Source organism: Pristiophorus japonicus, chromosome 3 (genome assembly GCF_044704955.1).
Source record: "Pristiophorus japonicus isolate sPriJap1 chromosome 3, sPriJap1.hap1, whole genome shotgun sequence".
Taxonomy (NCBI): Eukaryota; Metazoa; Chordata; class Chondrichthyes; family Pristiophoridae; genus Pristiophorus; species Pristiophorus japonicus.
In genome coordinates, this window is record NC_091979.1 from 163,398,876 (window position 1) to 163,412,171 (window position 13,296).

A 13,296-nucleotide genomic window follows, 5' to 3' on the forward strand; every position below is an offset into this window, starting at 1 on the left:
TCAACCAGCTATGATCACTCTTTCCGAGAGGATCCTTCACTATGAGATCATTTATTAAGCCTGTCTCATTAAACAGTACCAGATCCAGGATAGCTTGCTCCCTGGTTGCAACATACTGTTCAAGGAACCCATCCCAGATACACTCTATGAACTCTCCCTCAAGGCTACCTTGGCCAATTTGATTTGTCCAGTCAATATGAAGATTAAAATTGTCCATGATTATTGTCGTACCTTTCTTACAAGCCTCCATTATTTTTCTTGATTTATACTCCATGCAACAATAGCTACTGTTAGGGGGCCTATAGACTACGCCCACCAGTGACTTCATCCCCTTATTATTTCTTATCTCCACCCAAACTGATTCTACATCTTGATTTTCTGAGCCAATATTATTTCTCACTACTGCACAACTGAAAAGCCCCATCTTTGACTCTGCCTCCTCCATGGCTATTTACCCAACCCTTTGAAGCTTGGGACTTGGGCCTGGGAATGAGACTGATTGTAATCTATGTGCTGCGTGTATATGAACAGGTTATTGAAACCATGCAGTAACTTTGCAAGCCAAAGAATTATAGGCAACATTAACAGGGATAAACCTGATTGCAATATCTTTATCCAGGTCAACCAAAGTTAGATTGGCACTTCTGCCTTAAAATAAGATGACGTGCATGAATATTACTGTCAGTTGCATTGTAAACTTGTAAATTGCTATCAGCAGACCAATCAAATAACTTATTTTAATTTGTTTAAATTGCACCACAACTGTGTGCTGCACTCCAGCCAAGGGTGGTGAGCAAGAGTGTTACAGCAAATATGAAAAAAAAAATTTGATGAATTCCTGCCCTGGAAGTGAGAGAGAAAGAAACCTTTTAGGTTAAATTAGGGCGTTAGCTCCACCATTGAGGATGAAAATGCCAACACTGGCATCAAATCAGCATTGTGCGCTGATTGACAACACAATCTGTCTATTCTACATACTTCCAGCGCATATACCTAACACCTGCCTGACCGACCTCACCAAAATGGAATCAGGCATGACCACACCAGAAGTGTGTGTGCGCTGCGCGGACGGCATTTTTGACACAAAACGGCACCTGTAGTGCCGAAAAATTGGGCAATATGGAGCCGAATGTCTAGCCCGCAGACTTCACACTGCATCACTCAGCTGAAGACAGGGCAATAAGTGTAGAGTGTGTTCATGCTGGATTTTTATAATCTGAACTAGGCAAGTGGCATGGAGAAGTAAGAGAAGCTGCAATAGCCAGTGAACGGTGCCAGGGACCACCAATTTGCCTCGCAGCAGCACTTCAGAAGCTGGTGAATAGGATTCTATTTGAGGTACACATACATAGAAACATAGAAACATAGAAACATAGAAAATAGGTGCAGGAGTAGGCCATTCGGCCCTTCGAGCCTGCACCACCATTCAATGAGTTCATGGCTGAACATGCAACTTCAGTACCCCATTCCTGCTTTCTCGCCATACCCCTTGATCCCCCTAGTAGTAAGGACTTCATCTAACTCCTTTTTGAATATATTTAGTGAATTGGCCTCAATAACTCTCTGTGGTAGAGAATTCCACAGGTTCACCACTCTCTGGGTGAAGAAGTTTCTCCTCATCTCGGTCCTAAATGGCTTACCCCTTATCCTTAGACTGTGACCCCTGATTCTGGACTTCCCCTACATTGGAAACATTCTTCCTGCATCTACCCTGTCTAAACCCGTCAGAATTTTAAATGTTTCTATGAGATCCCCTCTCATTCGTCTGAACTCCAGTGAATACAAGCCCAGTTGATCCAGAATACCTCAGTATTCCAAAGTACAATTGGTTTCTATCCACAAGAAGGAGGAGGCCCTAAGTGCGGCAGAAATGCACTGAAGAATTTTTGCTGTAAAAAGTGGTTATTTGGGTTGTTGTGCCATGTATGTCAAATGTTTTCTAAAAACAGCAGGCTGGATTTAGCTCCTGTAAGGAACACATAGGTCAGGTTTTACTGTTATTTGAGATTAAAGAGGGTTGTAAGGCTCAGGGGAAACCCACTTACAATACTTCATTGACTTTCTATGGCCTTTGGCCTCGTGCCTCATAAGAAAGATGGAATCTGTAAAAATATATCGCCAAAACATGTCACAAAGATGTGAATGAGTTATGGTTAACCTCACAGACGGGATATATAAATAATTTCATAGCTGACCACATGTCTATTCAAAAGAAATATCATAATCAATATTGAGTTGGATGTTATTTTGTCAAGTACATTATTGATTTTAATGGAAATAATTTTGTCGGCACAGAATTCTCCATGTCTGCCCATGATGCCATCTTAGATATTTTTAACTGCAGTCCACAATAGATTGGTCACCTTTTCAAAGTGCTCCCAGCAGCAATTTAAGTTAAAATGAAAGGCAGCCATACATCCTGAAATGTTATATTTTGAGTATTCATCACAGAGATGATTTAAATTTCTAGCTTGGAGGGAGTTTATTTTTTTAATTTACTCTGAGAGACTCTCCCTTCATTCACCTTCCTTCTATGCAGAACTGTGAGATGTTTCAGAAGGATAGTTTAGCAAAAATTCAGAACAACCTGATTTGGTACCAGCCTCCGAGTGATGCGTAATCATCTATACGTGTTATGTAATTTTATTGTAAATTTGATTGGATGTCAGTATTCAGCTGCTAATATCAATGATTTTCCAACGACTAGATTACCATTTGTTGCAACTATACCAGAAGTAAAACATGTGGTCTAATACGGCACTAGCTTCACAAATTAAATTATATCTATATGACTCCCATTTAGGTGGGACAAGATTCAATGAAGTGGAAATGGAATGAGGTTTAAATACAGCACTTACATTGTGAGAAATATTAAGAAATATTTGTATTACTTTTAAAGATTAATGGAAGACTCATAACTGTAATGATCAAAATCATGTTTATTTCTCATCTGACATTGAGCTTTTAAAATATTTAGAAATCCATTACACGGCGGAAAGATCCGATAGTTGGACAGGTTGCTCCCCAGTCACTGAATCCCCTGTATTCACTGGGTTTCAGGAAGTACTGTCGGCCTCTGTAGTTGGGATGTTCATAGAAGGCCCAGTAACCGTCCATCACATTGCAGGAGTGAATGTCACGGTAACAGAAACGATCGTAGACAGATGGACAGTCATCCATGAATTCCATCATCTGTCCTCCAAAGTCAGATCTCTCGTAGATCTTAATTCTGTAGGAACCATCGCTGGGCTATAAAATGAACAAAATCATTAGATTAATGCAAAAATGCTGCAAAAATACTGATATAAGTAAATCCATATGCAAAGATGAGAAATGTAAAACCATAAAAACAATGGGCCAAATTAGCTAGCAAAATATCGGCATGTTAACGACACACTCCATTATTAATGCGCAAATTGGCCAGCAAGTTCAGGGTAATAAGAGATAGACTATGGGTCTGAATTCATGGCTCCGACGGGAGCATATGAGGTGCACACGCAACCGTAGGGGTCCCATCAGGCAAGTTTCGGGTGCACTGCACATGCGCCAAAACACGGAACTTACGATCTGTCACGAATCCTCCTGACAGATCGCACGCATCGGAAAGAAAAGGACCTCTGCTGGCAGAGAGTTGGGCTAACTCCCGCCCAGTGAATGCCCTTGAAATTCTTACGCAGGTAAAAGCAGGTGTAAGCAGGTGTAAGCCTTGCTTTTACCAGCGTAAGAGTTTTAAAAATAGAAAAGTAACGTTTTATCACTCATTTATATATTAAAAACCCTGAACATTAAGATAAGTTTATTTTTAGCCCTGGTAAAGCATTTAAAAAATTCCCCCAAAAAATTTTTGTATAAAATATTTAATTAAATTTCATTTTAATTTAATGTGCTTGTGTATTTTGGGGGGGTGTGCCCATTCATACTTTTGGCAGTTCCGTAGTAACGGAACTCACCATAAATATGAATGGGAATCCCATTACTTTCATTGATTGGGCTGGCCCACGTGATCCCAGGGGCACGTGGGCCTCGCCGCAGGCCTACATGTAGAGGCCCAAGACCGCAAGTCACCGAACCACCCAGACCAGCCAGTAAGTTCATAGATTTTTTGCAGTTCGGAGACATCCGCCCATGAGAAGCCTCCGACCACAAAATGTGGGCCATTGAGTTGCAAATTTCCAGAAGTTACTGGTTAATTTATGTCATTCCACCATTTGCTTCGCACAAACAATATCTCATCCTTAGCCTCCCCATTATTTTTTTAAGTTTCTGGATTTGCATATTAATTGCCATTAAACTTGATGCATAAAGTTAGAGCTGGATCTCAACAAGTATCTTTTTAACAATTTGATAATTGTTAATGCAATGCCAATCAACCTTTCTGGCCCAGAAATTGAACAATTTAGTTTGTTCAATCTCATTCCTGCATGTAGTAAATTATATTTGGAGATTTAAAAATGTCAAATGTTATTATTATTTTTTCATGCTTTTCCTGTCTCTCTTAATCAAATATTTTTTTCCCTCACTTTAGTTCTCATTCTGTATCTGATTTGGCTCTAATTCACCCTCCTTCTCTGTCATTCTTCTGTATCTTTCTCAATGGTTAAGGAAATAAGCTCTTGGTCCCGTCATTTACTAAAATACCAAATGCCTCGATGCCCTCGCCACGCCGTTACCAGTTCACAATTCTGGCAAGTTGCTGAGAAAGAGAAATAAAGAGAGGGAAAAAAATATTGAATTAAGAGAGAGAGAGAGAAAAAAGAGGTGGAAAAGTAAGAAAAAAAGGTAAAAATTTACAACTCTCTAAGAACAATTTATCACCTGAAGGAATGAAATGCCACAGATTAAATTGTTCAATTTTTGGGCCAGAGTGATTCATTGACATTGCATTAACAATTATCACAGTATTAAAAATATATGCTCTCAATTACAAGATTTAACTTTCAGTATAATTAATACAGCATTATATCGAGCAATGATTTCACTTCCGATTATTGTATATGATATACAGTTCCAGTTACTTTTCTATTGCATCATAAGATTCTGTTATTTTAAGTTACATCTAAATGAGATTATCTGTAAATGTAGTAAAATAACTTGGAAGCTGTAACTAAAGATAGCACAGACACTGATAGACTATAGATTGTTTAGACAACTGAGTTATTAGTGTGGTCAGTGACTTCATGTGATTCCTTCAGTGTTTTGTAACCATCTATCACATTGCAGGATTCTCTACACCCTGATATAAATAAGTCATCAACAGATCATTATGATAAAGATGAAATTCGGAAAATAGGGAAAGATTCAAAAATCATTAAAGAAATTGAAACTTACATATGAGTAGGTGCGACATGATCTGATGTTGTCATTGAATCCCATCCAGCGCTGGTAGTCAGGATATTCACCCTTGGTCAGAACATACTGGTATCCCATGTAATTGGGTTTCTCATACACCACCCAGCAGCCGCTCTCTACACGGATGGAGTTACAGCGGCTGAAGTAAGAGTGCAGGTCAGCACAGTCAGTACTGCACTCGTAGTGCTGACCCTGGAAGTTCCTGTCCTCGTAAAAGGTGGCCTGCAAAAGTAGGTACATTTTAGTTGAGACTGCGCACATACATTCATTTTTTTAAAATCCAAAATGAATTAGTTTTACCTTTCCCATTTTGTCTAATTCACGTGAATCTCAAAATTTCTATTCAACAGACTTCACTCACAGCAGGGTACTGGCTTCTTTTATACAACTCCATTAATAACAACCCAGTGATGTTCCATTGTCATTTTAAAATCTCTCCTTTATGTGACCAGTGCAGTATTCTTTCAAAGCAAGAAAATAAATCCTGATTCATCATTATAGAATGTCCAGTATCACAAATTTTTGTTGCATTGTGTTTTATCATTGCTGTCATAGAAGCTTTTTGCTTTGGCCTACATACAACAGCACATTAATCTCTTGGACAAAAGGAATTCTGAATCAACAGTGTGTAACAATTAGGATTTAGTAGTGTCTGCTTTGAATGCAAGCACTCAATCATACTATAATTTGTATTAAAGGGGCAGTGCCCTTATGAAATAAATGCTTGGCAAACCTTTTTCTCATTTGCTTTCAAAGCACATCACACCAAATAATGCAAAGGGACAAGGAAACTAAAATAATGGATGCTTCTTAATCCTCACCTCTCCTCCTGGCCTCCCCCAATAAAAGTTGAGTAAATTTAAGTGTAATAAAAGTCTGAAGACGGAACCCCTATATATTACTTCTATTGCAGAGTTAGATTTATTGAATTCTGTAACACCTTTAAAGCAAAGCAAGATACATTTTATAAAATTGTCCAACTACATGTTTCTATGTTCAGTATCTCTCCATTATTTGTTATAGTTGTTGCATTTAACTATGTTTGAATGACTTAAGAGACATTTAAGTTGATATCCTGAAAACCAGTGCTCAAATGGAGACCCTCAGTCTCCATGTACTTCTCTCCCCTACTTGCCTTTCTTCCTGCCAAAGCTCCAGGTCAAAGCCTGCTGAAGGCTGGATATCCACAATTGATCACTGCAAGGCACTGGAACCTTGCTTTCTGCATTTAGAGCTAAATGGAGATTCAGTGGCAACATGTTACAGTGAAAAGCACCTTTTCACGGGACTATTAACAATACTTGTATAATTGGCATAAATTTTTTTAATTGGCAGATATAATTGGAAATTAGACCATGATAACTTTTTATTGTAACTTTTCCCCATTTGCAACTATAGTTTTCCTTGTAGGTGGCCCTGGTTCTCTAGCACGGAAGGTTAACCTGGAGCTGCAGTAGTCTCCAGAGTTGTTGGCAGCAAATCTCAGGAGCAGCAGGAGCTATTTTGGAGATCCACTTTTTCAATCCCAGTGAAATGCACATTTTGGGCCTCACATCAGGAACAGGAGCAGGCCATTCACCCCCTTGAGCCTGCTCCTCCAATCAATTAGATCATAGTTGAGCTTAACTCCAGCTAACACCAAGGTACCTAAGAATTGACAATACAACTGTCAGAGCCACAGCGATGGGACTTAAACTGATTGACTGGTTGGGAGTCCAGTTCTCTCCTATAATTGAGTCCATTAAGGGGCCAGAAATGTACTCGCTCAAATTAAGCATTATAAACAAACTTCAGCTACTGTCAGCCCTTTTCATCATCATTCCCAGTGACAAGGAAGCAGATGTTTTTATTCATGTGAGAAATGCTACTCACTAAAACAACTTGCTGACTGAAACCTCCCCACAAAGGATCGTGGCTGGAAAATAAGACCAACAAATGTAAAGACAAACCAAAGTGTCTAGTATATTTTATAAATAATAGCGGGTAGGAGGAGTGATTTTTCAAGATTATAATCCGAGATTGGAGTTTCTGTAACATTTATTAACTACTCTTTATGAATTTTGATTTTAGCTGTATCACGCGACTATGACACAACCTTGCACTCACTCACTGCCATGCATTGTTCTGCACATAACCAAGTTAATACCATAACAACACTACAGTAAGAATCAATTGCATTTAGAATGAAGTAAATGGCACTTTACAAGATATCTTTTTAAAGGAGTTGTATGCTATAAATAAAATCACAAAAACGTATTTATATCCATACTTTGGGCTAGAACCTCCACTTTTGTGCTTATTGCCCAAAAATGGGCATTATTTCCGGCGTGCGCAGTAAAAAAGGGTTTTCAGATCGCCGACTTCTCACCCATTCTCAAAGCACGTAGTCTCCATTTTTGAAAATGGGTGTTACCGCGAGCGATATGAAATGGGCGGTGGGGTAACATTCTTTTGACCTTCTGCCGTAAAGTGTGGCCGTCCTTAGCAACGGCATGGCAACGCTCGATTCCCGCGATTGAGGAGGTCAAGGGTCATCATGACAGGCGCCGAAGAGGAGTCAGAGAGAGAAGGTGCTCAGAGGCACTGAAAGCGTGTGTGGCTGTGGTATGTGCTTCTCTGGCTGTTGTGGGAGGCATGAGGGAGATTCACCAGTAGCAAAATGCCTACTAAGCACCAAGAACATAGTTGGCACCGAGTTTATGTCCAACAAATAAGATATAACATGGAAGTGATGGAGGAAGCCCTGGAGCTGGTAGCCAGGAGAGCTGGTAGCCAGGAACACTGGTAGCAGAAGGCTCCCAGTGGTCCCGGAGCACGGCACTGCACCTGCAACCCAAGGTGCTGCACCCGCATTGCCAACCACACGAGAGCCAGCGGCAACATCTTGCTTCTGGCTCGGAGCACGTTCCCACCACGGGACCGTCCTTTCCCATATCCGCCCAAGCAGCGTTTCGGTCATCACCCCACCCCCCCAATGAAGTATCGCCTGAGGAGCTCCTCGGCCAGGCGGCTTGGAGTCAGGAGGGGAAGGGGAAGGGGTAGAGGTGGGGAGGAGAACTGGGTGGGGGGGGGGAAGGGTTGGTTTGTACAGAAATATTGATGATTTCAGACTAATGTTCGGTTTAAATGTTTTTTATCAAACAAAACCTTGTCGCGCATTGGCTCAGATAGCTGCACCATTACACGCTGGTGGTTCCTTCACATCGAAGGGTATAATTACACTTAACTTCAATCAATTTAAACTTTAACTGTCACCAAGATGATGCCCACCATTGAAGTACGACCTGTACACCCAGCAGTGTGTCAGCCTTGTAAATAACACCAATGTTCTTTCAGGCAAAGCGATCATTGATGAGCTCCTGACGTAAGGTTCTTGCAGATATCATGTCACCACGGGCCCTTTCATGCGGTCTACATGGGGGCAGGGGCATGGGTTCAGCATCAGCCTGATTGTCTGGACCGATGTCAGCGTCCGCCTCCTTGTCCTCCTCTTCCTCTCTCTGGTGAGGTGGACTGTCAGACTCATCAGGCAATTCTTGTCCCTTCCTGATAGCCAAGTTGTGCAGCATGGAGCACACCACCACGAATTGAGCCACCTGCTCAGGATGGTATTGGAGCTCACCTCCTGAGTGGTCCAGGCATCTAAAGCGCTGCTTCAGCACTCCAATGGTTTTCTCCACGATATTGCGATTTGCTCTATGGTTCTCGTTGCATCGCTTCTCGGCTTTGGTGTGAGTGTTACGCAGGGGGTTCATAGAAACATAGAAACATAGAAAATAGGTGCAGGAGCAGGCCATTCAGCCCTTCTAGCCTGCACCGCCATTCAATGAGTTCATGGCTGAACATGAAACTTCAGTACCCCCTTCCTGCTTTCTCGCCATACCCCTTGATCCCCCAAGTAGTAAGGACTTCATCTAACTCCCTTTTGAATATATTTAGTGAATTGGCCTCAACTACTTTCTGTGGTAGAGAATTCCACAGGTTCACCACTCTCTGGGTGAAGAAGTTTCTCCTCATCTCGGTCCTAAATGGCTTACCCCTTATCCTTAGACTGTGACCCCTGGTTCTGGACTTCCCCAGCATTGGGAACATTCTTCCTGCATCTAACCTGTCTAAACCCGTCAGAATTTTAAACGTTTCTATGAGGTCCCCTCTCATTCTTCTGAACTCCAGTGAATACAAGCCCAGTTGATCCAGTCTTTCTTGATAGGTCAGTCCCACCATCCCGGGAATCAGTCTGGTGAATCTTCGCTGCACTCCCTCAATAGCAAGAATGTCCTTCCTCAAGTTAGGAGACCAAAACTGTACACAATACTCCAGGTGTGGTCTCACCATGGCCCTGTACAACTGCAGCAACATCTCCCTGCCCCTGTACTCAAATCCCCTTGCTATGAAGGCCAACATGCCATTTGCTTTCTTAACCGCCTGCTGTACCTGCATGCCAACCTTCAATGACTGATGTACCATGACACCCAGGTCTCATTGCACCTTCCCTTTTCCTAATCTGTTACCATTCAGATAATAGTCTGTCTCTCTGTTTTTACCACCAAAGTGGATAACCTCACATTTATCCACATTATACTTCATCTGCCATGCATTTGCCCACTCACCTAACCTATCCAAGTCACTCTGCAGCCTCATAGCATTCTCCTCGCAGCTCACACTGCCACCCAACTTAGTGTCATCCGCAAATTTGGAGATACTACATTTAATCCCCTCGTCTAAATCATTAATGTACAATGTAAACAGCTGGGGGCCCCAGCACAGAACCTTGCGGTACCCCACTAGTCACTGCCTGCCATTCTGAAAAGTACCCATTTACTCCTACTCTTTGCTTCCTGTCTGACAACCAGTTCTCAATCCACGTCAGCACACTACCCCCAATCCCATGTGCTTTAACTTTGCACATTAATCTCTTGTGTGGGACCTTGTCGAAAGCCTTCTGAAAGTCCAAATATACCACATCAACTGGTTCTCCTTTGTCCACTTTACTGGAAACATCCTCAAAAAATTCCAGAAGATTTGTCAAGCATGATTTCCCTTTCACAAATCCATGCTGACTTGGACCTATCATGTCACCATTTTCCAAATGCGCTGCTATGACATCCTTAATAATTGATTCCATCATTTTACCCACTACTGAGGTCAGGCTGACCGGTCTATAATTCCCTGTTTTCTCTCTCCCTCCTTTTTTAAAAAGTGGGGTTACATTGGCTACCCTCCACTCGATAGGAACTGATCCAGAGTCAATGGAATGTTGGAAAATGACTGTCAATGCATCCGCTATTTCCAAGGCCACCTCTTTAAGTACTCTGGGATGCAGTCCATCAGGCCCTGGGATTTATCGGCCTTCAATCCCATCAATTTCCCCAACACAATTTCCCGACTAATAAGGATTTCCCTCAGTTCCTCCTCCTTACTCGACTCTCTAACCCCTTTTATATCCAGAAGGTTGTTTGTGTTCTCCTTAGTGAATACCGAACCAAAGTACTTGTTCAATTGGTCTGCCATTTCTTTGTTCCCCGTTATGACTTCCCCTGATTCTGACTGCAGGGGACCTACATTTGTCTTTACTAGCCTTTTTCTCTTTACATACCTGTAGAAACTTTTGCAATCCGCCTTAATGTTCCCTGCAAGCTTCTTCTCGTACTCCATTTTCCCTGCCCTAATCAAACCCTTTGTCCTCCTCTGCTGAGTTCTAAATTTCTCCCAGTCCCCAGGTTCGCTGCAATTTCTGGCCAATTTGTATGTCACTTCCTTGGCTTTAATACTATCCCTGATTTCCCGAGATAGCCACGGTTGAGCCATCTTCCCTTTTTTATTTTTACGCCAGACAGGAATGTACAATTGTTGTAATTCATCCATGCGGCCTCTAAATGTCTGCCATTGCCCATCCACAGTCAACCCCTTAAGTATCATTCGCCAATCTATCCTAGCCAATTCACGCCTCATACCTTCAAAGTTACCCTTCTTTAAGTTCTGGACCATGGTCTCTGAATCAACTGTTTCATTCTCCATTCTAATGCAGAATTCCACCATATTATGGTCACTCTTCCCCAAGGGGCCTCGCACAATGAGATTGCTAATTAATCCTCTCTCATTACACAACACCCAGTCTAAGATGGCCTCCCCGCTAGTTGGTTCCTCGACATATTGGTCAAGAAAACCATCCCTTATGCACTCCAGGAAATCCTCCTCTACCGTATTGCTTCCAGTTTGGCTAGCCCAATCTATGTGCATATTAAAGTCACCCATTATAACTGCTGCACCTTTATTGCATGCACCCCTAATTTCCTGTTTGATGCCCTCCCCAACATCACTACTACTGTTTGGAGGTCTGTACACAACTCCCACTAACGTTTTTTGCCCTTTGGTGTTCTGCAGCTCTACCCATATAGATTCCACATCATCCAAGCTAATGTCTTTCCTAACTATTGCATTAATCTCCTCTTTAACCAGCAATGCTACCCCCCCCCCTCCTTTTCCTTTTATTCTATCCTTCCTGAATGTTGAATACCCCTGGATGTTGAGTTCCCAGCCCTGATCATCCTGGAGCCACGTCTCCGTAATCCCAATCACATCATATTTGTTCACATCTATTTGCACAGTTAATTCATCCACCTTATTGCGGTTACTCCTTGCATTAAGACACAAAGCCTTCAGGCTTGTTTTTTTAACACCCTTTGTCCTTTTAGAATTTTGCTGTACAGTGGCCCTTTTTGTTCTTTGCCTTGGGTTTCTCTGCCCTCCACTTTTCCTCATCTCCTTTCTGTCTTTTGCTTTTGCCTCCTTTTTATCTCCCTCTGTCTCCCTGCATTGGTTCCCATCCCCCTGCCATATTAGTTTAACTCCTCCCCAACAGCACTAGCAAACACTCCACCTAGGACATTGGTTCCGCTCCTGCCCAGGTGCAGACCGTCCGGTTTGTACTGGTCCCACCTCCCCCAGAACCGGTTCCAATGCCCCAGGAATTTGAATCCCTCCCTGCTGCACCACTGCTCAAGCCACGTATTCATCTGCGCTATCCTGCGATTCCTACTCTGACTAGCACGTGGCACTGGTAGCAATCCCAAGATTACTACTTTTGAGGTCCTACTTTTTAATTTAGCTCCTAGCTCCTTAAATTTGTTTCGTAGGACCTCATCCCTTTTTTTACCTATGTCGTTGGTACCAATGTGCACCACGACAACTGGCTGTTCTCCCTCCAGGTAGCGAGGCCATATCCTTTGTCACCAAGCATCCAGCATTGACCTTGTGGCTGATTGTTGAACAAGTCAGATACAATGCTCTCACACAGGATGTGAGCATCATGGATGCTGCCTGGAAATTGAGCATTCACTGACAGTATAATTTGCTGGTGGTCGACAACTAGACATTCAGGGAGTGGAATCCCTTGCAGTTCCTGAAAACCTCTGCATCCTGAAAAGGTGCCCGCATCGCTATGTGTGTACAATGTGTGTTCCCTGCATCTTGGGGATGTTTGCAATTCTGGAGAATCCTAGAGCCTTCTCACTCTGTACCTCCCTGGTCATAGGGAAGCTGATCAAGTCCCTCCTGCATGCACACAGGGCTTCAGTGCTGTCTAATGCAGCGATGTGTGACATGTTGAGAAAGTCCGCAAATATCTCCAGCTGTGGCCTGAAAAGAACCCGAGGCATAGAATGACAGTGCCACAGTGACTTTGACCTCGACGGACAGTGCAGTACTGATGGTGCTGGCAGGCTGCAGATCTGCTCTTATCAGCTGGCATACCTCAGTGATAACCTTTTTGTGGAAGCACAATCTCCGAAGGCAGGTGGTGTCGGGCAAGTCGAGGTAAGAATGCTTCTCCTTGTACTTGCGGGGGGTGTAACGTCTGTTCCTCCTCATCAGTCTGTCACATCTTACATTGGAGTGCAGTGGAGCATTCCTTCGGCGATGTTAAGTCTGCTGCATGTAATTGGTCAC

At 42.6% G+C, this 13,296-nt stretch overlaps 1 protein-coding gene across 1 annotated transcript; it reads right to left on the reverse strand.

Annotated features, from left to right (window-relative positions):
- Nucleotides 1-2,921: 2,921 nt before the first annotated feature.
- On the reverse strand, nt 2,922-5,589 carry LOC139259991 (gamma-crystallin M2-like). Its single transcript, XM_070876015.1, has 2 exons — nt 5,329-5,589; nt 2,922-3,249 (listed from the first exon to the last, which is right to left on the reverse strand). The coding sequence occupies exons 1-2, from the start codon at nt 5,587-5,589 to the stop codon at nt 2,974-2,976; spliced, it is 537 nt and encodes a 178-aa protein (XP_070732116.1). The 3' UTR covers nt 2,922-2,973.
- Nucleotides 5,590-13,296: the final 7,707 nt, after the last annotated feature.

Coding starts and splice junctions, on each gene's coding strand:
- LOC139259991 (XM_070876015.1), bottom strand. CDS start 5,589: ATGTACCTACTTTTGCAGGCCACCTTTTACGAGGACAGGAACTTCCAG. Junction 3,250..5,328: donor CATGTCGCACCTACTCATAT/GTAAGTTTCAAT, acceptor TTCATTTTATAG/CCCAGCGATGGTTCCTACAG.